At 34.0% G+C, this 24,085-nt stretch overlaps 3 protein-coding genes across 3 annotated transcripts; 1 reads left to right on the forward strand and 2 right to left on the reverse strand.

The window, feature by feature from the left end:
* Positions 1 to 6,724: 6,724 nt before the first annotated feature.
* On the reverse strand, positions 6,725 to 7,213 carry LOC108326429 (protein FAR-RED IMPAIRED RESPONSE 1-like). Its single transcript, XM_017559935.1, has one exon. The coding sequence runs from the start codon at positions 7,211 to 7,213 to the stop codon at positions 6,725 to 6,727; it is 489 nt and encodes a 162-aa protein (XP_017415424.1).
* An 8,136-nt stretch (positions 7,214 to 15,349) lies between these two features.
* LOC108341559 (branched-chain amino acid aminotransferase 1, mitochondrial) lies at positions 15,350 to 17,193 on the reverse strand. The gene is made up of 9 exons (XM_017579231.2): positions 17,115 to 17,193; positions 16,802 to 16,955; positions 16,562 to 16,738; positions 16,358 to 16,489; positions 16,157 to 16,255; positions 15,970 to 16,086; positions 15,799 to 15,894; positions 15,589 to 15,701; positions 15,350 to 15,479 (listed from the first exon to the last, which is right to left on the reverse strand). The coding sequence occupies exons 1-9, from the start codon at positions 17,141 to 17,143 to the stop codon at positions 15,365 to 15,367; spliced, it is 1,032 nt and encodes a 343-aa protein (XP_017434720.2). The 5' UTR covers positions 17,144 to 17,193; the 3' UTR covers positions 15,350 to 15,364.
* Positions 17,194 to 21,442: 4,249 nt separating this feature from the next.
* LOC108342111 (basic form of pathogenesis-related protein 1) lies at positions 21,443 to 22,440 on the forward strand. Its single transcript, XM_017579820.2, has one exon. It carries the CDS (start codon positions 21,443 to 21,445, stop codon positions 21,914 to 21,916), a length of 474 nt encoding a protein of 157 aa, XP_017435309.1. The 3' UTR covers positions 21,917 to 22,440.
* The last annotated feature ends 1,645 nt before the right edge of the window (positions 22,441 to 24,085 follow it).

Below are 24,085 nucleotides of genomic sequence, written 5' to 3' on the forward strand. Positions count from 1 at the left end.
GTATAATTCAAGGACCCAAAAAATTGAACATATCTTTCAGACCAGAGATGTAAGTCTTTCAACCTTTGTTATATGTTTTTTGTAAATATTGATTGTTGTATTTGACAAATTTTGTTGTGTGTGTTTGGTGTAGTTAAATCTAGAGTGGTTTGTAAGAAAGCAAGATCGGCATTTGCCCGAAATCTGTGCTGCTTTCCACATGGATGACGGAGGGATGGGTGAAGGATCGTTGGCTGAACGATCCAGGGTTGATGATGATGATTAAAGCTCTAATGACGGCACATGGGAAGCATGTGCCTAGGAGAGAATTAGGAAAAACAACCTAGATATCATAGCATTAAATGCCAAGATTGGAGTTCTTACGAGGGAGTTATTTGAAATTTGTCAAACTCCAATCTTGAATGAAGAAGGCGCATGTAGTACCGATGAAGAAGTTGGTGGTGGAGTTGATGAAGCACCTGAAGTTGGAGGTGATGAAGAACCTGCAGGTGGACGTTATTCTAGATTTGAAGAAGAAGGTGTTGACGAAGCAGCTGAAGACCCTGTAGGTGCATTTAATGAAGTAGGAGGGGACGATAAAACTGCGCATGAATATGAGATAGTTTCAGGAAGTCATCATCAAAGTGTTTGTATTGAAATTGATGATGATGGTGATGATGATGAATAGGAGGTGGTACCATTGCTGATCCCCCTATTACGCAGCTTTGTTGGTGATCCAACCAGTACTGTTGATGTTGAGCAATTGTACAATGCAGTCAGCGTAAGAGACACCACTGTATATAGGTAATTGTTGTGAATTGTATTTGTTGTTGGTGAAACTTTATTGTTTCTCATTGAATAATATTTATTTGTTTAGGGTTGTATGTGAAATAATTGGGCAGACCTTGAGCACCACTTCATTTTACACTTTAGCGCCAATTAAATACGTTGATAACATGGTAAGTATTATGTGAGATTGCTTTGTGTTTAATGTTCGTGGTTATGTTAATAATTTGATAAATTTTGATCGTGTAGGTGGTGTTATTTGCTTGTACAATCTTTATGTACTTTGAAAAAAGGTTGTCCGGTGTTGTTAAGAGAATTCATTTTAGTCCATTATACGCGGTAAATAAAATTTAATATATCACATATTTGATTGTAGAAATTTTGTGTAATTGATTTTGGATTGATGAATTTCAAATTGTCTACAACACCATATTCTTACTGATTATAGGAGACGTCCACAAAATCGTCATGTTTTTACTGTTCATAATTACAACACTTATTTGCGTTCTGATCATTTTGGACTTGGAGACATTGCCACCGCTGACTTTTTGAGTTACCTTTAATCTGCGTTGTTTGCCCTGTTTTTGTTGTTCATGTGTTGAGATATGGTTTTCTTTGTTTGTAGTTGTTTATGCCATTTATCCATGATGATCATTGGTGGTGCTATTCAGTGAAACTTAGTACATTAGAGATATTTGTGATTGACTCGTTGGGTAGGGGGATCAGAGACCGGAAAAGGATTGACACAGCTGTTGTAAGATTCCACAATTTTAATTGAAGAATAGATTGCTTATTGTAATATAACCCTATATTGTTTAACATGTTATTGTATTTGTTAATTGGTAGGCTGAAAATATGCAACGATTTTTTTGCATCTTGTTTAATAGACCAGAAGTTAGTATTGCCCTTTGTGTGTTAAACAAGCAAATATCCCATCCCAACCAAACTTGTAAGTTGTATGAATTGTAGTCTTGAAATATTTGGTGTTGTTATGAATGTACGCTGTGACAAGTGGTATAAGTTGTGGTTGTATTTTTTCAGACATGATTGTGGAGTAATAATGTTGAAAGCAATGGAAATTTGGGATGGAGAGGAAAACTACAACGGGAAAAGCATGCCTCAATATACGAATGTAAGTACCATTTTGAGTGTTTGTTAAAATTGATGATTGTGTTAAATTGTAACATGCAAAATGTTTGTTTCAGGAGGACTTGCTTGGGATTAGAAAGAAATATGTATGTGAGTGAATCCTCGACAACGACAACATCAGAAGAATGGAAGCGCTAGCGGAATATGGAATGTTGTAGGATTGCTTATATGTACAAATTTTGATTGTAACGCACAATGTTTATATATGTACAAATTGTAATTTGACAATGTTTATATATGTACAGATCATAACGCACAATGTTTATATAGGTTGGATGATTACTTTATCTGCAATTTAATTTTTGTTACATTGTGTGTGTTATGATGAATAAGGGTGTTATGATAAAAAACGAACGATGAATATTAATAAGTATCTAAAATGAAGGCAATGGTTTAAGAAGTGAATTTAACTTGTCGATTTGTGGACCACAAAAACGTAGAAGTGATCGATTAGAAGTGGTTGCTTTGAAACATAAATTTGGTGCTCTAGAGTTCATTACAGTGTTTAACTGTCATTAGAGCTTGGGAAGTCAAGTGTGGTGACCACATGAGGGTTGCACGGATCATTGTTTTTAAAATGAGGTAGTTAGGGGAAGTGGTGAGAGGTGTGCAGGAAATAAAAAGATTGTGGTAATCGTTTACAGGTACCTGGTAAACGATTACACGAGTGAATTATGTGTTTTCCACAGAAATTTCACCTGAAGGAGTCAACTGTGGTGACCTGGGTGAGTAGTGCCTAAATTTGTCAGTTTAAGACACAAGTCCAGTGCTAGTGAGTTAATCTTTGTGTTTTAGTGGCAATAGATGATGTGAAGTGATGTTTGCTGACCCCATGATGTGGGGAAACAATCATTGCTTATAAGGGCACCAAGTTGGGCAAGTGTTGAGTTTTGGGCCTGAAAAAACATTGTGGTAATCGTTTACAAGTACTTGGTAAACAATTACGCGAGAGAATTTTGTGTTTTGTACAGAAAGTTCAACTGAAGGAGTCAGTTGTGGTGACATGGGTGAGCAGTGCCTAAATTTGTCAGTTTAAGACACAAGTACAGTGCTACTGAGTTAATCTTTGGTGTTTTAGTGGTTGTAGATGGTTGGAAGTGATGTTTGGTGACCCCATGATGTGGGGAAACAATCATTGCTTGTAAGGGCACCAAGTTGGGCAAGTGTTGAGTTGTGGTCCTGAAAAAGCACTGTGGTAATTGTTTGCAGGGGCCTGGTAAACGATTACGCAAGAGAATTATGTGTTTTGTACAGAAAGTTCAACTGAAGGAGTCAGTTGTGATGACCTGGGTGAGCAGTGCCTAAATTTGTCAGTTTAAGACACAAGTCCAATGATATTGAGTTAATCTTTGGGTTTATATGGTTATGTAACTTGATATTTATGATAAATAAAGCATGACATATTAAATGACGAAAATGAAGGAAGTACGAACACAGTAAAGCCCTTCATTAATTAAAAACATTAAATTACGAAAGTAGGAACTGTAATACATGGTTGTTTGTAATGAACAAAATAAAGCCTAAACAAGCATTCCTAAGTATGAGGTTCGGTATGAAAGTCGGTTTGCATGTGCTGCAGTTGTTCTTCAATGTTCCCAACTCGCGATTGCAACACGTCAAACCTTGAAGCCATGACCATGTCTATGTTTCCAAATCGCGTTTCCAAGGCATCAAATGTTGTACCAACGAAGGTCTGAAGTTGTTTTATGCGGTTGATGATATCATGTAGTGTTGTAGAAGAACTGCCTTGTTCATTATCCTCATGTTGTCGGTCTTGACGTTGTTTTTTGAGGGGGGTGTTGTCTTTGGGAACCCATTCTCCATCATCATTTTGCACATAACCAAATGAGGCTACAACTTCATAACCCATTTTTTGCTTGAACTTAATATCTGTAATAGGATCAGTGTTAGTAGCCACTTGAAAGTGTTCGATGAAGATGGTATCAAATGAGGATATGGCAATTTCACTTTGTCCTTTAATGCTCTTTTCATCCTATATCTAATAAGATGTCCCCAGTTAATGTGTATGGAATTGAAAAGAGCCCATAGCAGCATAATATCCTCTTCGGATGTCTGACCAATATTGGTTGCACGAGGAATTAATACTCGAGTCAGAACGTAATGAAGTATCCTTGGTTGAACATTCATTTGTCCCGCCAGTATTCTGCATTGTATGTCTGCATCATCTCTACACATGAGTTTCCTTGCAGTTACAAAATCGTATTGCTCTTTCCACTCATCGACAACACCTCCTTTGTAACGAACACCATCAGTTGGGAGGGTTGTCAGTTCATGCAAAAAATTAGGGCTTACTCTGATTTTGACAACTTTTACTTCGCTTCGAATAACCCCGGTATCCGAAATGGACATGTTGTTGTAGAACACTCTGACTAATTCTGGGTAGTAATGTCTTCTTAAATATACAAACTCAGTGAGCCCAGCGTCGGCCAATATGTCATAGAATTGAAAGTTTCTTCCTTCGAAGTAACTGTCTTCCAGATATTTGCTTTCCAATATTTCACGATTGAAAAAATGTAGTGCAAATTTCTCATATTGTTCATTCGACGAGAAGAGATCATTGTTAGGCGTTGGAGGGGATGATGGTGGGGATGGTGTTGGACTGCAGCGGCGACGACGTCCACCACGGAAGAAGATGTCTTTTGTTTCTTGCTTGCACGATTAGCCATTGCTGTTTTTTAGGGTTTTCAAAGACAAAATAATGTTGGAAAGGTATTTGACCAACGTCCTCAATGGTTAGTTAAGTACATGATTAATAAAGTGGGGCACGTGGGCGAAATATTTATGTGGTGGGTAGTTATGTGGACTGACCATGCATGTGTAATCGATTACATCTTATTTGTAATCGATTACAAGACTGGTTTTTGGTCCCAAAAATTGCATTTCAAACAGTCATCAGTTACACCTCATTCACCGAACATTCTTAATTTAATATACATATGAAATACATAGAAGAACAGTAATGAAGTAATATATATCAAATAATGTTGTTATCGAAATTGTTATGTACAGCTGACAACAAAGACATAAATCCAGAAGGAGGCATTTCGGTTTGTTGTGATAGTTCGTAAGACTGGGATTGAAACTGAACAAGCTCATCAGTTTGTAGAACATCAGCTGCCCTTCTCTTCTGAATCAACAAAATATGTATTTAGAACAAATTTTAAGAAATTAAAGTAATTTTTATATTAAACAACCTCATGAATTACTCACAGATTGTTGTCCGGATGGTGTTGAAGTGTTTCTAGCTGAAATTGAATTCCTTTTTTTCGGTTCTTTTCTCAATGGTTGACTTCAACCTATTTGTGCGCGGTCGTCCTTTTCGCTTAATAGCTACAGGACTGTGAACAACGACATCAACAATTCCAATTGCAGTATCGGGTATTGAACTACTTGCACCAATATCATATCTTAGTTCACCTCCATCACTAATGATGTTATTTGTCATGGATGAACTGAACCCAAACTTTTTACCAAGAAAATGAAGTTCTTTTTCCAATTGAGTAGAAGCAAGTTCCGACTCACAGGCAACCTCAGCAATTTCATAGAATCGTTTGCACAAAATTTGGTATCTTTGCATCGTAGGTTCATGACTGCAATTACTATACGCTGCTGTAATGAGTGTGTGTCTTCTACGGATATTTTTGCTCCACCGCCGTAGAACGTATTTAGAGGGAACACTGTAAACATCTTCCTGACCGAATACCAATAGCGAATGCCGACAAATGATGCGTCTAAACTCAAATAATTTGCAAGAACATGTGGTATTCTTGGTGACTGGATCAAATTGCACTTTATAAAGTTTATCTGGTAAACGATTACCCTCCCACATTTGTTCCTCTTTTATAGTGTAAGAGTTGAATAAGTCGTCCTTTACGGTGTCTTTGATGAAACAATTCATCCTTGACCAAAACTCTGTTTGGACCTCCTCAAACTTTTCATGTGTACTCCATTTGAAATTGTCTCTCAATCGGTGACTGAGACCCACATGCAACCTGGTGTTCAGGGAGGAGAAGTCAGCTTGTATTTCTTTTTGGGCCTTAACCCTTAAGACATTGTCGTATTGAACCACAAATTGTTGAAGTGTGGTACTAGAATTAATAAATCCATCAAAAAAAGCATTCATTCCCTCACTTCTTTGAGTTGTTGGCATGGCTATCCAGAAATAATTCCTCAAGTAACAAGGAACCCATTTATGTCTCTCTTGATACAAATTACATAGCCATTCATTTTGCTCCAATCCATGTTTGGCCAGTAGTTCTTCCCAACCATTTTCAAATTCTGTTGGATAACCACAATCATAAATAAGCGAGTGTAGTTCACTTTTGATAGCCACATTGTTTTTATAGGCTTGGAATTTTTCGGGCAACTTCATGATGTGCCATAAACACCACTTGTGCCTCGTATTTGGAAACACTTCTTCAATAGCATTGGCCGTTGCCCTACACTGGTCAGTAATAATCCCATCAGGGGTCTTATTACGCATGCATCTAAGCCAACATTGGAACAACCATACAAATGAGGCAGTGTCTTCCGACAAGAGCAATCCACAACTAAGTAAAATGGAGTGTCCATGATGGTTAACTCCCACAAAAGGCGCAAATGGCATGTCGTACTTATTTGTTAAGTACGTGGTGTCGAAGGACACCACATCACCAAATTCTTCACATGCGGCTCGACTTCTTGCATCAGCCCAAAACACACTACAAATTTTATTCCCTTCGTCCAATGCAATGTCATAGAAGAACTCGTTATTTATACCTTTCATTGAAGAAAAGTGTCGTAGGAAGGCCTAACCATCACCATCCTTACATAAAGATCTTCTGGGTTGCCCAATGTATTTTCTCGCATCCCGCTCGACGAACTCCATGTTTTCAAAGCCACCTGCACCGGTGACGATGCTAAGGAAACTCTTATTTATCCTAACTCTAGCATCATCGTTCACCTCCAAGGTGTGTTTAGCTTGCATGCTTAATTTTCTATTGACAGCAAATAGCTTTGAGTTATTAGGGCAAAGATCATGGCTGTGCTCTAGAACAACGGTTCTTATAAACCACTTGTCGTCCTTCCTTGCAATGGTTATCCCAGCAGAACATTGCTTAGTTTGACTTGGAAGTGTTTTTACCTCGGGTTTGATGGAAGACACATATTTCCCTTCCCTTGAGCAAACTAATCTCAAGTAGTAGACATTGTTGTTTTTATCTTTTTTAGAAGTTCTAGTGCGCACAACAAAGCCACATCTAATGGCGTAGTTTGTGTAAAAGTTTTTTGCTTCAACCATTGTTTAAAAACACATATGCAATGTTGGCTCCAAGTTGTATAAGCTGTCATTATGGTCATCAATATTGTCATTAAACTCAGCCACTTCATCGACATTAATTGTGTTGTTGGACATCACAACCACGTTTTCGAAGCCTGAAACGAGTTGAAAATAAATTTTTTTTGGGATCATTCATGTATTACAAATAACAGAATTGACTATTCATAAACATCGACCACCACATACTAAATTCCTTATGAAATGGCTATGAGCATAAATATTAATGGCCAATTTATATTTTTCACATTCAAAACTTCAGACGTAAATGGGTTTCATAAATAAATAAAATAACAAAAATAAAATTCATTCATGAAACTTACCAATGTAAGCACTTTAATGCCTTATGAAAAAAAAATAACATAGTACATTCATACCTACACTGTAGGAATGGTTGTATCCTTTAATGAAGGTGAAGTGCTCCTAACCAACCTCCTCTGAACACATTTACTTCCCCCTTAAATGAAGGTAATATCGTGCTGACCAAACTGCGGAAGATGGGAGTAGACCTTGTCTTTAATGAACACCAAAAGCAGATTTGAGAAAATGCACTTTCAATGGAGAAAAAAATAAGTACTTGGAGGTTGGTGTAGCTGGGTTTAAGTTTGAAAGAACAAAATTTTCCTTCTCAAACTGCATTGATTTGGTTCGATTTACGAACCAGGCAATAAATGTTCTCAGCAAAAAGTTTGTCTCTCTCATAACCCACATTTAATGCATTTCACTTTTATAGATTTCGTATCCCCTCAGAGATTTTCCCACAATTAATGCAAGTTGATTCTAATAAGTTAAGAGATTTGCCAAAAAGTTTGAGGTACGTTAATCAACCAAGATTTCCTCATTCACTGATGTATGGAATGGAAAAAGTATTAAATTAATTATTATTTTTAACTACAAATTATTATATAAATATAATATGTTCATCCACATGTCTTTAAATACGTGGGACAAACCCATTGTGATGCAATGAATTTGTTGAGTATACTTGTAAGTCGTTTACGATTATTTCAATTGGTATGTAGTTATGTAATGTTCACGTTCTTCTTCTGTCCTTAACGTGCTATTGAAATTGTGACAAATAATTTTAGGATATCATGGATGCATGGGAAGACCTTGTTTATGATGATGATGTCCTTTAATCATTCTTGAAAAAATGCGATGGTTCGCATCGCTTATACCTGATCCATCAGGTAATGTTCAAGCGACTTTCCTCAATAGGACAGAAACAGAACAACCGAAATCAACTCAAGAATTTGCTCGTGATGTTGCTCAGGCAACTTATGAACGAGATTTCAACTCCAATGCTTGGAAATAGGCACAAATGTTTATTGAACACCACGGTACATTTTTACTCATATTGTTTTCTAACAACATGATTACGTTGACGATATGTTTTCTCTTTTGATATGTTATTGTTCATTGAAGGTCTCGTAACTGATGGAAAATTCGAGAACGTCAATTCCCTGGATGAGGCAAAATCAGCAGAGGTCTTTCCATTTGTTGCTTGCATATTGAAAGAGTGCAAGCCAAATGGTTTGGGAGATATGCAGTTGACTATCAAGGTATTATTTCTTTGAATCCACTATAGTAGTTGTTATGGTTAACTAACTCATGATTAAATGTCATCAGGACCCAACAGCCATAATGAAGACTTCTTTGCACAAGAAAGTTTTTCAAGATCCTCAATTTGGAGACAATATCGGAGTTGGTTCCGTTATGTTACTCAATCTTGTAACCCATCCATTCACTACTTAAATTATAATTAATTTTATTTCACTGTGATTGGTGTTGTTTTAATTAATTTGGTATGTTGATTTAGGTGCACCCCTTCACTACATTTCGAAAAAACTACTACCTAAATATCGTGCATCGCAACGTAGTGAAGGTTTTTCCAGTTGATATTTGTCCTCCAACAATTGAGTTGGTCATGGAGACCCTGAAACCTGACATTCGACTACCTATGTGGATAGAGAAGAAACTCAATGTGGATGACATCCTCTGCAAATTTGTCCCTCCATCTGACCAACCATCAACATACAAAGAACCAAACAAGCAATAGTTAATTATGGATAACTGTAATATTATATTATCAGGACTATAAGTATTTCATGCATAACTGTAATATTTAAAACCTAGACTTCATAATCTTGTGTACATTGACTACGTTAATTGTTATAAATGTTATCTTATGCTGAATTTTGTTGATGTTAATGAAATGTTTGATACTTATATGTTGGCATGGTTTATTTTTTAAAGTTAGCTAACGAAGTCATTAATTACATTCAAAACCACTGCACCTCTGTGTTAAACTTTCCTCAACTTCATCATTTCTTCCCACCATCTACTGCCACTAAAACACCAAAGATTAACTCAATAGCACTAGACTTGTGTCATAAACTGACAAATTTAGGCACTTCTCACCTAGGTGACCACAGCTGACTCCTTCAGTTAAACTTTCTTTACAAAACACAATTTTCTCTCGTAATCGTTTACCAGGCCCCTGTAAACGATTACCACAGTGCTTTTTCAGGACCACAACTCAACACTTGCCGAACTTGGTGCCCTTACAAGCAATGATTGTTTCCCCACGTCATGAGGTCAGCAAACATCACTTCCCACCATCTATTGCCACTAAAACACCAAAGATCAACTCAGTAGCATTGGACTTGTGTCTTAAACTGAAAAATTTAGGCATTGGTCACCCAGGTGACCACAGCTGACTCCTTCAGTTGAACTTTCTGTACAAAACAAACAATTCTCTCGCGTAATAGTTTACCAGGCCCTTGTAAACGATTACCAGAGTGCTTTTTCAGGACCACAACTCAACACTTGCCCAACTTGGTGCCCTTACACGCAATGATTGTTTCCCCACATCATGGGGTCACCAAACATCACTTCCAACCATATACAGCCACTAAAAAACCAAATATTAACTCAATAGCATTGGACTTGTGTCTTTAACTGATAATTTTGGCACTGGTCACCCAGGTTACCACAGTTGACTCCTTCGGTTGAACTTTCTGTACAAAACCAAGATTTCTCTCGCGTAATCGTTTACCAGGCACCTGTAAACGATTACCACAGTGTTTTTTCAGGCCCAGAACACAAAACACTTGCCCAACTTGATGCCCTTACAAGCAATGATTGTCTCCCCACGTCATGGGGTCAGCAAACATCACTTCCCACCATCTACTGCCACTAAAACACCAAAGATTAACTCAGTAACACTGGACTTGTGTTTTAAACTGACAAATTTTGGCATTGGTCACCCAGGTCACCAAAACAGACTCCTTTAGTTGAACTTTCTGTACAAAAAACAGAATTCTCTCGCGTAATCGTTTATCAGACCCCTGTAAACGATTACCAGAGTGCTTTTTCAGGACCACAACTCAACACTTGCCCAACTTGGTGCCCTTACAAGTAATGATTGTTTCCCTACATCATGGGGTCACCAAACATCACTTCACACCATCTACAACCACTAAAACACAAAAAATTAACTCAGGAGCACTGGACTTGTGTCTTTAAATGACAAATTTTGGCACTGGTCACCCAGGTTACCACAACTAACTCCTTCAGTTGGATTTTCTATACAAAACCAAGATTTCACTCGCGTAATTGTTTACCAGGCACCTGTAACTAATTACCACAGTGCTTTTCCAAGACCACAACTCAACACTTGCCCAACTTGGTGCCCTTACAAGCAATGATTGTTTCCCTACGTAATGGGGTCAACAAACATCACTTCCCACCATTTACTGCCACTAAAACACCAAAGATTAACTCAGTAGCACTGGACTTGTGTCTTAAACTGAAAAATTTAGGAATTGGTCACCCAAGTGACCACAGCTGACTCCTTCAGTTGAACTTTCTGTACAAAACACAGAGTTCTCTCGCGTAATCGTTTACCAGGCCCCTATAAACAATTACCATAGTGCCTTTTTAGGACCACAACTCAACAGTTGCCCAACTTGGTGCCCTTACAAGCAATGATTATTTCCCCACGTCATGGGGTCAGCAAACATCACTTCGTACCATCTACTGCCTCTAAAACACCAAAGATTAACTCAGTAGCACTGGATATGTGTCTTAAACTAACAAATTTAGGCACTACTCACCCAGGTCATCATAGTTGACTCCTTCAGTTGAACTTTCTATACAAAACACAAAATTTTCTCGCGTAATCGTTTACCAGGCCCTTGTAAACGATTACCACAGTGCTTTTTCAGGACCAGAACTCAACACTTGCCCAACTTGGTTAACTTACATACACTGATAATTTCCCCCATCTTGGGGTCACCAAACATCACTTCCCACCATCTATTCACACTTAAACACCACAATCAACTTAACATCACTGGACTTATGTCAGAAAGTAACACGTAAACGATTTCCACAGTGTTTTTTTAACCACAACTTCTGCTAACTTCAACATTTCACAAACAAAGTTTCATTCATCCATCACAATACGCCCAATTTTTCATTAACATTCCAAAGAAAAGCTGAAATCACAATGACAAATTTGAAGGAAATAAGAATGCAATTCAAAATAACAATATGTAACGTAACCAAATATTCATATTTTATATTATTCAATTAAATAGGATACATTACACAGTGTTTTGTTCATCTATGTACAATGTTCATTTACTTTCCTTTAATCAACTCAATACACATATCACTCATTTTTAATTCTAAGCATTATAGTTCCAGTGTATGGAGTCCTAAGTGCTCTGCCCTTGTAACGCCTTCGTGATCCAACCTAACATACGTCTTCAAAGGTGGTTGGTTTGTGTCAATGCCACTAGGGGATACAAAACCAATGTTCATCGATGGTTCTGTACGAGGTGCACTTTCTCCACCGTGATCTTTATTTTTTCTTCTTGCCTTCTCTTCAGCCAACTGTGCCTCCAGACCAGCAACCCTCCTTTTAAGTTCTTCAATTACAAATTCTTGGTCCTCTAAGGCACGCATAAAACTTTCTCTTCGTTTTCTTTTTTGTATCTTTTTTGTATCTTTTTTGGTGTTGGTTGGGCATCCTTTTTTTTTGTGTGTAGGTCTGTATTCCTTCTTATCCTTGCTTGAAGCACCAACGTAAACATCATCAAGAACCTGAAATTTAACCATATATATTAGACTATACAAGTTTTGTCAATATACCAAAACATCAAAAACTCAGATTACAAACCACATACCACACCCGTCTCCATAGCCCGTTTTACGAAGTTGTCTCCCACATTTATATTCATCCAATGCAATATTCTCGGAAATTTTTCAATTGGACCTTTGGGTGGAATGAAATGCTCAAAAAACCATACCTAAAAAAAATAAATCATAACTTTTAGTAAAAAGCAAAATGCACCCTACAATAAACAAACAATTTACATTTTAAATCAATAATTAATAATTACCTACAACATGTAAACACAACCATCCACGTAAATGTTTGTTGTACCTTTCCCTTTCTTCAAGGCTTCTGAAGCTTTGCACAAACTACGTAACAAAAAATGATAAACTAGACTACCCCAATAATAACTACTCAAACCACTTAAATTGTCAACAATTTTAAACATTACGGGAAACACTCTTCCGCTACATTTTGGAAATAAAATCTCACATATCCCTACCAATATGTAAAGGCTACAAAAATGAGAACAAGGTATCATTTTCTTGTGTTTTCGCATTAAAAATTTGTATATCAAATTCAAATCTTTTGTTCCTTTACTTATGTATTTCACACATGTACTACTTCCCATTTTGTCCTTTAAGTTAATATTTTCACCATCTGTACTCAACCCCAATCCTAAATAAAAATCATTTTCATTGATATTCACAACTTTATTTCCAACTAAAAACACACTACTAGAATCGTCCCACTTAACCAATAATTCACTCCTACCTAGTTTAACATTAACACCCAAATCTAAAAACCACCCAAATGAAGTCTTCGCAATCAGTGACTGATGGTCGTCTGTCAAGCGTTCGTTCAAAGTACATATATACTTTGTCGAAAATGAGTGACGAACGGTCAACTGCATCAACCAAAACAAAATAAGCAAAACAACAAAACCCAATAACCAAAACAACACAATCCCAAACCCAAACCCAAACCGAAAACACATCGAAGGAAATGGAAGCATAAAGCAATTACCTTGGTCGATGGACCATGCTCACGGGACGTTGCCATTTTGCACTACAACCTCCACGAAAAAAACCACCTTCACGAAAATGGAGGGAAAGATAGAGAACCAATACCGAGTACGCGAAATGAAGAGCACGCCAAATGAAAGCCACGGACAACGACGACAAAAACACACCACGTTGATTTCGAATGAAACAGAACAAGAGTATTTTTGGAAGCTTAATTAAAACAAACCCTACTTAATTTAAACTCCACGTTTTAAAAAAAAATAAAAATTCAAACTCGTCCAATCCAAAAGTAATGCGTTGTCAAAACAGTGTTAAAAAAGGGTTGTTATGAATTCATATTCACTCTGTTAGTAATTTATTCTTTCTACAAACATGTCTCACATGGAATAGTTTAGGACACGAGTATCTCGCTAGTTGATTTGATTAATTAAAGCGTGATTTTGACTTTTTCTGTTTTATGCACTCGTCGTTATTCACAACTGCTATTATTTAATTATTTAGTTAATTTAAAGCTAAGAAAAATATGTTTTGTGATATAAATCGAAAATATGAATAAATTATATATAGTATACATAGAAGAGTATAAATTTGACTTTGTTAAGTCTATTTTACATTAATATTAAGTTGAATCTAAAATTCACTCTGTAGAAAATGTTAATGAAATTTATCCTAAATTTAAGATATCAAGAAACACTTAAAGAACTAGAAATAATGTAAGAAATGTTCTTTTCAACCTATTCTCATGAATTTTTGAAGACTGATATATAGAGAAAGTAAAACCCCTCATACTAAGAAGAAGCAACCGTGAGCAAAAGACTTCTAGATATCAACATTAATCAGAAAAATACGTGATTTTATAAATTTCATATTATCTTTATAAATGTATTTTATGAAACCAGAAAATAAAGAACCAGATAATTATCACACACAAAACGATTTTTTTTTTATTGATTGACTATGCCAAACTTTCTTATACTAATATTGAGTTGAAAATTATTGTCATAAAAATAATGTTTTAAAGTATTTTTAAAATATTTGACGAGTTATTAATAATCTTTGTTTAAATATATTAATATATTAAATTATAAATTATAAATAAAAAATATTTTTTTCATCTTTTTAAATAGACAAAGTTTAATATTTCTCCCTCCTCCAAGTCTCTTTTTTATCGTTACAAATTGAAAAAAAGAATGTTCTATTTTGCTTAAATTAGTTTTAAATTTGTATCTATGTATGTTTGTTTGTGTGTTTATTAAAATAAATAAATAATAAATGATTTTAAGTTTATAATTACAGGTTTTGAAAAATAATGTAAAAATTAATTTATAGGTTTAGAAAATTAATATATCTCTAAAATTGTAAGTTAAGTGTTTATTAAAATAAATAAACAATAAATAATTTAAAGTTTGCAAGCAATGAAAGGTCGACACTATTCATTCACATACTCATTAATTATCTGTCGAGTATTGATATTCTAATTTCACCTACTTAACAACTTATTATAATATTATAATTTAAAAGTTATTTTATTAGTTTAAATATTCATTCTATTAAACTATTATAATAAGTTATCCAATAGTCATACTTAAAACAATGGGTATCAAAATCTTATTTTTCATATCTATTTTATATTGTTACTAAGTGTTAGAAGGATTTTTAATGGTTAAAGATATTTTTAACCATCATCATGGCGGTTTTGCCCGCCATGTAAACTTCCTTTTCCAGTAATAAATTTGTCATCATCATTTTTCTTCAACAAAAATCTTTCACTGGATATTTTGTTCCGAATTTGCTCCAATAAATATATCTCAAATACTGCACAATGATTTCACCCCAATCCAACCAATATCTTTATTAAATATATAGTCAATACATGTATGATATATATATATATATATATATATATATATATATATATATATATTTCATGTAGCACATTAGTATATGATATCAGTGATTAATATTTCAGTCAATCTTGACCACCCATCCTTTCTGATCCTCCAAAACACCTGTTTGGATTCCCGTAATGAAATCATACAATTTCTGGGTGACAGTATTTGTTCCTGTTTTGAAGTCCACCCTGACAACCCAATATTTTGTTCGACAGTGTTATTATGTTGGTAGTAACAGAAGTGAACTAGTGATATTGCAAAGCTAAATAACGGAACAAGACTTTTTATTCTATTTACCTTTGATCCTTGTAGGTTACACTGCCAACCTCAGAGATCCCAACAGCAGTTCCAGTACAGAAAACCTCATCAGCTTCAAGCAGTTCATCAACCCAAAATTTGCGTTCCTCCACCTAGGCAAAATTAACATCAGAAAATATATAATATCGTTCCTTATACAACAAATTATGCTTTATGCATGTGTTTTCATCGTCATTAGGAGTGAATCACCTGGAAACCGAAATCACGAGCAAGTTCCATGATACTGTTCCTTGTGATTCCAGGAAGAATGGTTCCGAGAGTAGGTGAAGTTGTAATCACATTACCCTAGAGATGTAGATTAACAGGCATATGTATAAGTTAAAGGAAAACTATGAAATTGGCAAAGTAAGAAAACATTACCTTGACCATGAAAGCGTTGCACGAAGACACCTCCTCCACGTATTTACGTTCCATTGCATCAAGGAACAGAACATCAGAAAATCCTTTGGCTTTTGCTTCTTTCGTCACTTCGAAAACCTGCGTTTATATCACAATTATTTGGTTAAAATGCTAACAAAGTTTTATATTATAGTATATTTGATCTTACAGGTGAATAGTTGCCTATGTTCTTCACTCCTCCAGTCCCACCAGGAAACGCACGAGGAATTCTATCGTCAATCAACAAGTTCAGTGGTGAAGTTCGTCCCTGTGAGAAGATATCACAGCACAAAAATATATATAAAGTAAAAATGAATGAAAATGTATATAAAAATCTACGCAGAAGTTTAGTTGAAAACTGATGACTGACCTTGTAAACGTTGCAAATTGGGTTAGTGTAAATGAGGAAGGTGCATTGTGGTGCAGGTGCAATACCCATAACGGATCCACTTCCAAATAGCAAAGGCCTAATATACAATGCTCCTTTTCCGTAAGGAGGAACCTGCAGCAAAAGATCATGAATAAAAAGGAAGAAAAACCCTAATATGTGATGTAGAAATTTGGCAGTGCATACCCAACTCTTATTTGCGGCAACAACTTGTTTGACAGCTTCAATGTACTGTTCAACGGAAGGTGCCGCCATTAGCAACCTCTCTGCGCCCCTCTGCATGCGTAGGGCATTTTGTTCTGGTCTGAATAACTGCACTCCACCGTCTGCTCTTCTGTATGCTTTCATTCCCTCAAATAATCCCTATTTTTCATACACGCATTATATATCTATACTTATACTATAACTGAGAAACCAATTTCTCACCTGTCCGTAATTTAACACAGAAGAATGTGGTTCAATCTGAACGTTTCCAAAAGGTGCCAGAGCTCCGTTTGAAAAGATCCCATCTTTATTGGATTTCATCATGTACATGTAATCAGTTGGAATCACATCGTATCCAAGCTTCTCCCAATCCATCCTTTTAAATATATTAAAAATGGTATAGCCATCAGAAAAATCAAACAATATATATATATAACGCCATCTCTTTAGTAAAGTTAATGATTTGTTCTGATGAATGTTTTTGCAAAAAAACTACAAAATTATAACATGAATTGGCATTTGTCGTGGAAAGAACCTGTTGCATGGTTGATGGGAATTTTCCATGAACAGATGGAAGGTCAGATAAAGATGGAGGATAGAAGATAAACTATTAAGTTATTGGTTTAGGGTGAATAAGAATAAGGTTAAAATAATGCTTATATTTATATGTACATGGGAACCTAAAAATTGACTCCGAACTCCATGGATTGCGGCTCCCGAGGAAGCTGCTATTGTTGTCTGTCAATTCTTTTTTCATCAATCAAAGTTTTTGCTGCCTAATGTTCCAAACTTAGATTATTTTTTCTAAATGTTTATTAATTAAAAGAACATCTTTTTTTTTATAACTAAGAAATCGTTTTCTTTCGACAGGATAAACCTCTGATCAGACTGATTACAAATGCTCAATCTATCGAATCACAAATCTTTTATGAAGCTCAAATTTATGCAATTTCTTTGCACAACATTATCATATTTCAATTCAAATAAAATTTTAAAAATAAGAAAACCATTTAAATTTAACAAGGGTGATACATGTATAATTAATTCAAATAAATAAGAAACAGGTTATTATATGTAAGTCAACTTTTTTAAGAAAAATATTCTTTTAGATGTTTAAAAAAACCGAATATTAAATAAAAAAGTGTGAAGCTAAAGAACTAAAAATAATGGTTGAGATCAAGTTCGTTTTCTAGATGGAGTTTTTGTGAAATCTTAACTTTATCTAGAAAAAAAATAAAACGATGATTTAAAAAATAAAAAACAATAGAATAAGTAAAAGTAAAATTAATGTTACAATTACACACAACATTGCCCAATCTTATAAGATGTCAGACACTTTTTTTCTTCAAAATATTCGCAAATGATGTAATACATAGGGGAAGATCACCTACCCCAAACATATTATATTTTATCAGGCTTTATCAAGGTACTACGATTCCAGTTTCACCGATGGTGGTGCTTCATCTGCCGCATCTAAGAACATTGTTTTAGAGAGGAATAGGAGGAAGAAGCTCAATGAAAGGCTGTTCGCAGTTAGATCCATGGTTCCTAGCATTAGTAAGGTAAGGTTAGGTTTGGTCAATAACTTATTAACTTATTGTTTATTTGGTGTGCGCATTTATAACTTTGAATTGGGTAATTGGGAGTGTTGAGTGTGAACATAAGAGAGAAGAAAATGAGGCATGCTTCATGTTTGTGAATTTTTCGATTATTAAGGATGCTATTGATTACATCCAACATTTGTTATTTGTTATTTATTGTTTTGTAAATTAAATATCCCTCCCATTTACAGGAGTTATTCCAAGCATGGACTTCATGTTCATCATTTCAAAATTGGATTGACTTACTCCTTTTTCCATACTTGATTTTTATTGCTTTTTTCATAAAATTGTAATATAATTTCAAATATCTTATACTTTTCTTGAAGCATTTGTATGTGTATAGAGTGTTAGTGTTTGAAGCAATGGTAACATTTATTAGCCGAATTTATGTGTTGTCACTTATTGTCCTTTTTGGAGCTTTCACTACAGTCATATATTACTCCCACAAGTTTTCCTAGTTCTACTATGTTTGAACTTGAGACCATTATATGACTCGAAGTTTATATGCAATAACTTGTATTTATAAAACATAGTCTAATCATTTTGTTAACATATATAACAATTTAGGATAATAGACAAATAATTTATTTTATTAAGCTTTTGTTTAGATTATTTTTATTAGGCTTTCTTTTATAATATGTTAAACCATGGTCCTAAATGGTTGTAAAATGAATTATAAAATTTTATGTAGGAATTGTGGGTTTAAAAAAACTTGAAATTCAAAAGAATAAACACAAACTTTTAACGACAGTTGTTTAAAATAATTATTCTTGTTTCTACTTTCAATGACTGTTGTCTAAAATAACTGTTGTTCCTCGAATAAATTTTTTATGTTTTTTCTTGCTTTGAACGACGATTATCATTAACCGTCGTTATTTTACATTTGATGATTATCACAATCATTGTCATTTTATTTAAACTTTTAAAGATGATTGAAACAACTATGATGGAATGATTGAATCGTTACAAACTTATTTTAACCACTATTGAAAGTCCAATTTGCAATAGTATTTTAACTATATTATTGAAATATAATTATTACATTTATGTTTGATTTTTTTCTACATGTAAAAATAGAGTTAGAGTTGCTTTAAAAATAATGAAGTATTTTTCTTCTAATTTTAAAAATAAATTAGACTTTTGCTTGTAATTTCAAAAACAAATTAGAATTTTCCTTCTAATTTTAAAAGTAATGAAAAAAATTTCTTATAATTTTAAAAATAATGAAGAAATTTCCTTCTAATTTTAAAAATGATAAGGAAATTTCCTTCTAACCTTAAAATAATGAAGAATTTTCCTTCTAATTATAAAAATAATAAATAATTTTCCTTATAATTTTAAAATAATGAAGAATTTTCTTTCTAATTTTAAAAATAATGAATATTTTATTTTTCTAATTTTAAAAAATAATAAATAATTTCCCTTCTAATTTTAAAAATAATGAAAATTCTCCTTCTTATTTTAAAAATAAAGAAAAAAAATTAATTTTAAAAACAATAAATGATTTTTCATCTAATTTTAAAATAATAAAATGTTCTAAATTTAAAATTGAAACTTCATTTGACAAAATTAATAAAAATTGAGACTCAGGTGAACAAAAATAACGAAAAATAAGACTAAATTGAACAAAATTAACAAAAAAATTAGGGGACATCCGTTGAAGAATGTCACCTCCCGTTACGTTTTTTATTTTAGAGTTTATTTTATTAGGGAACATCCGTTGATGTCACCTCCGTTGATGTATACTTCCTCGCGCTGGTTGATGCTCTAGACGTTCCTCGATGTTCCTCCACACCACGGCGGCGACGCTCCTTCATACCACGGCGGCAATGGAAGCTTTCAAACAAAAAAAAAACTGGGAAGAAAAAGGAATGGAAGTGCGGAAGCTGGGGAGGTGAAACGAAAATGGGGAAAGGGGAAGAGAGTTTCGTGGGTGGGTGCTGAAAAAGTAAAATTAGGGTTTCAAATTATTTAAAATAGGGTAAAAGTAAAAATCTTTTTAACTTAAGGATATAATTGTATTTAAAATAATGTGGGGAGGTGGAGGAAGTATAGGGTGGTGGTGGAGGGAGCAATACCCTTAACTTAACACGTGGACAAACTTTTTAAAATTAAGAAAAATCTAAAAAAAACATTTTTTAAAATTAATAAAAAAATTTAAAAAAATACGAATTGACATGTGACACACTATTTCATTTGTCATTAACGATTTAGACAACATCATGAAAAAAAAAACAAATTTAATATCAATTACAAAAGTTAAGAGTACACTAATCCCTTGATGAATTCCACAGTTAACAAAGTTAACGAAAATAGAAATAAAAATTGACATTAATCCAATTAACAAATATCTATGTTAAATTATTTAGACACTAATGCTAAATAGATCATATTAAACCATATTTTCTAGTGCATTTGTTGGGTCAAATAGACAAAAAAAAATTTCTTCTTCTTTGAAACTCTATTATATCAGTTTTCATTAGAAAGAATACCCAAATATCATGTAACATGATCAATCTAATTCTTATTCTCAATAATATCTCCTAATTTTTGCAGAGAAAGAAATTGCTGGTCCAAAATTTATAGTGTTATAGTTGAAGGAATGAAACTTACAAAATAAAAATTAAAAACAGAGGAAAATAAAATCGAAATAAATGAAAGTTTAATTACGAACTATAAAAATAAATGAGTTACGTTTTTATTGGTGCAAAAGTTAACTGTTTCAAAACTAAATGATTTGTTTTATTGATATAATTAATATAATTTTAATATCAATTTTGATGAAATTTTTTTAACCCGTTTCAAAAAATTGAAAAATTATGTCAATGTTTTAAAATTTTGGACAAAATTGCATCAATTTTCACAAATTAATATCAAATTAAGACTAAATTTTAGATGATCAATTTGACATTTTTTTAACAAAAACAGAAATCTTAATAATATTAATTAGTTTTCAAGTTGTTTTATTAAATGTTAAAATTCTCTAAAAGTAATTTATATCTTACTTTGGTGATTTGAAGACATGTATAAAGATGACGTGTATGACTACGACGTTCATGAGGTAAATTTGTGTTTGATATAAACCATTAATTAACTAAGCTTGATCGACGTGTGGGTTAAGCAAAAATTTCTCTCAAATACTCACTGCATTCACGTAAAATGTTGTTTACGTCCACACGTGATGGTTTATTTTGCACCATGCATTGCGTCCCTTACAATAATATATAAGTTGTGCTCGATCGAAGTTTCAATATAAAAAACAATGAAGACATCAACTCTGGTGTTCATCCTCACCATTATCTCAATGTGCAGCATTTGCTTCGCACAAAGCTCCCCAAAAGATTTTCTTGATGAACACAACAAAGCTCGTAAAGAGGTTGGTGTTAAACCACTGGTATGGAATGAAACTCTCGTGGCCTATGGGCAGAAGTACGTGGACTCGAAGAAAAAAAACTGCGACTTTGAGCACTCTATGGGGCCTTATGGGGAGAACTTGGCGCAGGGTTCTGGTGACTTGAGTGGTGTGGACTCGGTGAAAATGTGGGTGGCAGAGAAGGCCTATTATGATGAGAAGAACAACGAGTGTGTTAAGGAAGAGTGTTTGCATTACACTCAGGTGGTTTGGAACACCACAGAAAGTGTTGGATGTGCTAGAACCAAATGTGACAATAACTGGACGTATGTCATCTGCAACTATTACCCTCCAGGCAATTACGTCGAGATGCGACCTTACTAACATTTTATAGTAACCATCCACACACATACATGTATATATATCTATCACTCTCTATAAGTAGCTTTAACTTTCCTTATCATTAAATGTCACCATTACCATTGTGTAGTAAGATACATTTTTGAAATCTTTCTATCACATGATAATGAATTTTGGAAGTGTGTGAATATGAATTAATTATAAAAACCCTTGTGTTTTTCTCTTCTGCTCAGAAACTCCACTGTATCAGTTTTCATTTGAAAGAACACCCGAGTATCCTGTAACATGATCAAACTAATTCTCAATAATATCTCCTAACCTTTGCAGAGAAAGAAATTGCTGGTCCAAACATGTGATAAGATGTTTTTGTTATTTAATTTAATTCTGTTGAAAATATATCATTAAACAAAAGAAAAGAAATTAAAAAAGAAGTTTATGCAAGGATAGCAGAACCCAGGGATAGAGAGAAAAGGAAAGGTAAGAAAGAAAGAATAGAATTGTATATTAACTCTGTAAAAACCTGTTATCAACGTACATAGAACTGTGTATTTATACCTGCAGAATGAGTGAATGGGGAAATGTGTATTTATACTTAGCAGTTTTTATCAAAGTGTATTTATACTTAGCAGTAAGAACTTCTTACAGAAAATATACGAATGGGGAAATGGTGCACTAGGATTCCAAGAAGCTCAGATTCAATTTTCAAGCCCTATTCATTTTGCTATTTAGTCTCGTCCTGTGAAACCTGAAAAACAGATTAAAAAAAATTTGAGAACAGAGGGAACAAACATTAAAGGAAGAGCGGCTGTCAAGATGCCACCACCATTGACAACAGGAAGGTAATGCTAATGGTAACAGTACCAGTAAAATGCAATAGGTTCTTCACAACAAGTTCACTTATGACATTTTAAGAAGCATAAGGTAAGATATCAGTGTCTAGGTAATCACTTAAGAGATACCAACTGATACTGCAATGCCTTATAGTGGCCTCTTAAATTGCTAAGGCTCTTAACAATGGCAGCTTTCTCAGTTTCAAGCCGTTTAAGGGCCTCATTAACTATTTCAAGATCAAACAGAAGACGACTATCAAAAAGAACAGTTAATGAGGGAGAGAGTCTGTAGGATTCAAATAGCAGAAAACATGAACATCTTTTTAGTGCAGAATTTATCCAAGAGGGCAATAATTTTGTATAACTGGGGGGTAAAGTTCAGTAGTCCAATATTTTACAACAATCTTATACAGAATATAGCATTAAATCATCTTCTCAGCAACTGATTTCTCATCCCGAAATTTCTCAAGCTCAGCTGACTTCTCATCACGAACTTTCTCAGCTTCAGTTCTGGCTTCCTTTTCTCTACCATAAGAATTAATCGCTTCCTAGATTTGAAACCACAAAAACAGAGGTCATTGGGAAATAAAATAATTTTCTTGAGATATTCCACAACAAAGATAGGAGGCAGCCTTACCAATTTATCTGATAATTCCTTCACAATTCTCTTTTCTAGACAAGAAATTTTCTTCCATGAATCAGATAGAGCCTCCTTCAACTCATCGATCTTATTCTTCATCGCAGTCTCTGAGAAAACAGAAATGTATGGTCATAAAATAATTTTCCTTTCCATGTGAATTTTCTGATCTGACAACCAGAGATAATAAATGCTATCTGGACATCAAGGAACTATAGAGTCAATCAAAGAAAATTTAAAATAAAATCACAAGTTTTTCATATAGAACAAATTAAAACAAAATATATAAACCCTCAACAAGCTAAATACATCACCAAATAATTACAATAACTCGATAACTATTTCACTGTATATTGAAGAACGAATGTCACTATTTACGTGTAAACTCTACTTCACCTAAATCCCTACCTACTTCTAGCCACACAGCAAACAAAACACAAGTATACAAATTCCTTCTCCCGCCCAACACAAATAGTAGCTAGCATGCTTCTAAACAGAGTTTTAAGAAATTTTCAATAGTATATCAGCATATCTACTCAACTTATTCTAAAAAATTTCCGTAGAGATAAAACACACCAGTACACTGCACTTCTTCTCAGAAGCCTCTAGCTCAGACTGAAGCTTTTCCTTTTCTTGAACATACACTTCTTCTATCCTTTTAAATTGAGAGTTTAATTTACACTGTCCATTTCTCTCAATTAAATACTAACTAAAGCATAATCTTTA

This window comes from Vigna angularis, chromosome 1, assembly GCF_016808095.1.
Source record: "Vigna angularis cultivar LongXiaoDou No.4 chromosome 1, ASM1680809v1, whole genome shotgun sequence".
NCBI lineage: Eukaryota > Viridiplantae > Streptophyta > Magnoliopsida > Fabales > Fabaceae > Vigna > Vigna angularis.

Coding starts and splice junctions, on each gene's coding strand:
- LOC108342111 (XM_017579820.2), top strand. CDS start 21,443: ATGAAGACATCAACTCTGGTGTTCATCCTCACCATTATCTCAATGTGC.
- LOC108341559 (XM_017579231.2), bottom strand. CDS start 17,143: ATGGAAAATTCCCATCAACCATGCAACAG. Junction 16,739..16,801: donor CTGTGTTAAATTACGGACAG/GTGAGAAATTGG, acceptor TATGAAAAATAG/GGATTATTTGAGGGAATGAA. Junction 16,256..16,357: donor CAATTTGCAACGTTTACAAG/GTCAGTCATCAG, acceptor ATCTTCTCACAG/GGACGAACTTCACCACTGAA.
- LOC108326429 (XM_017559935.1), bottom strand. CDS start 7,213: ATGGTTGAAGCAAAAAACTTTTACACAAACTACGCCATTAGATGTGGC.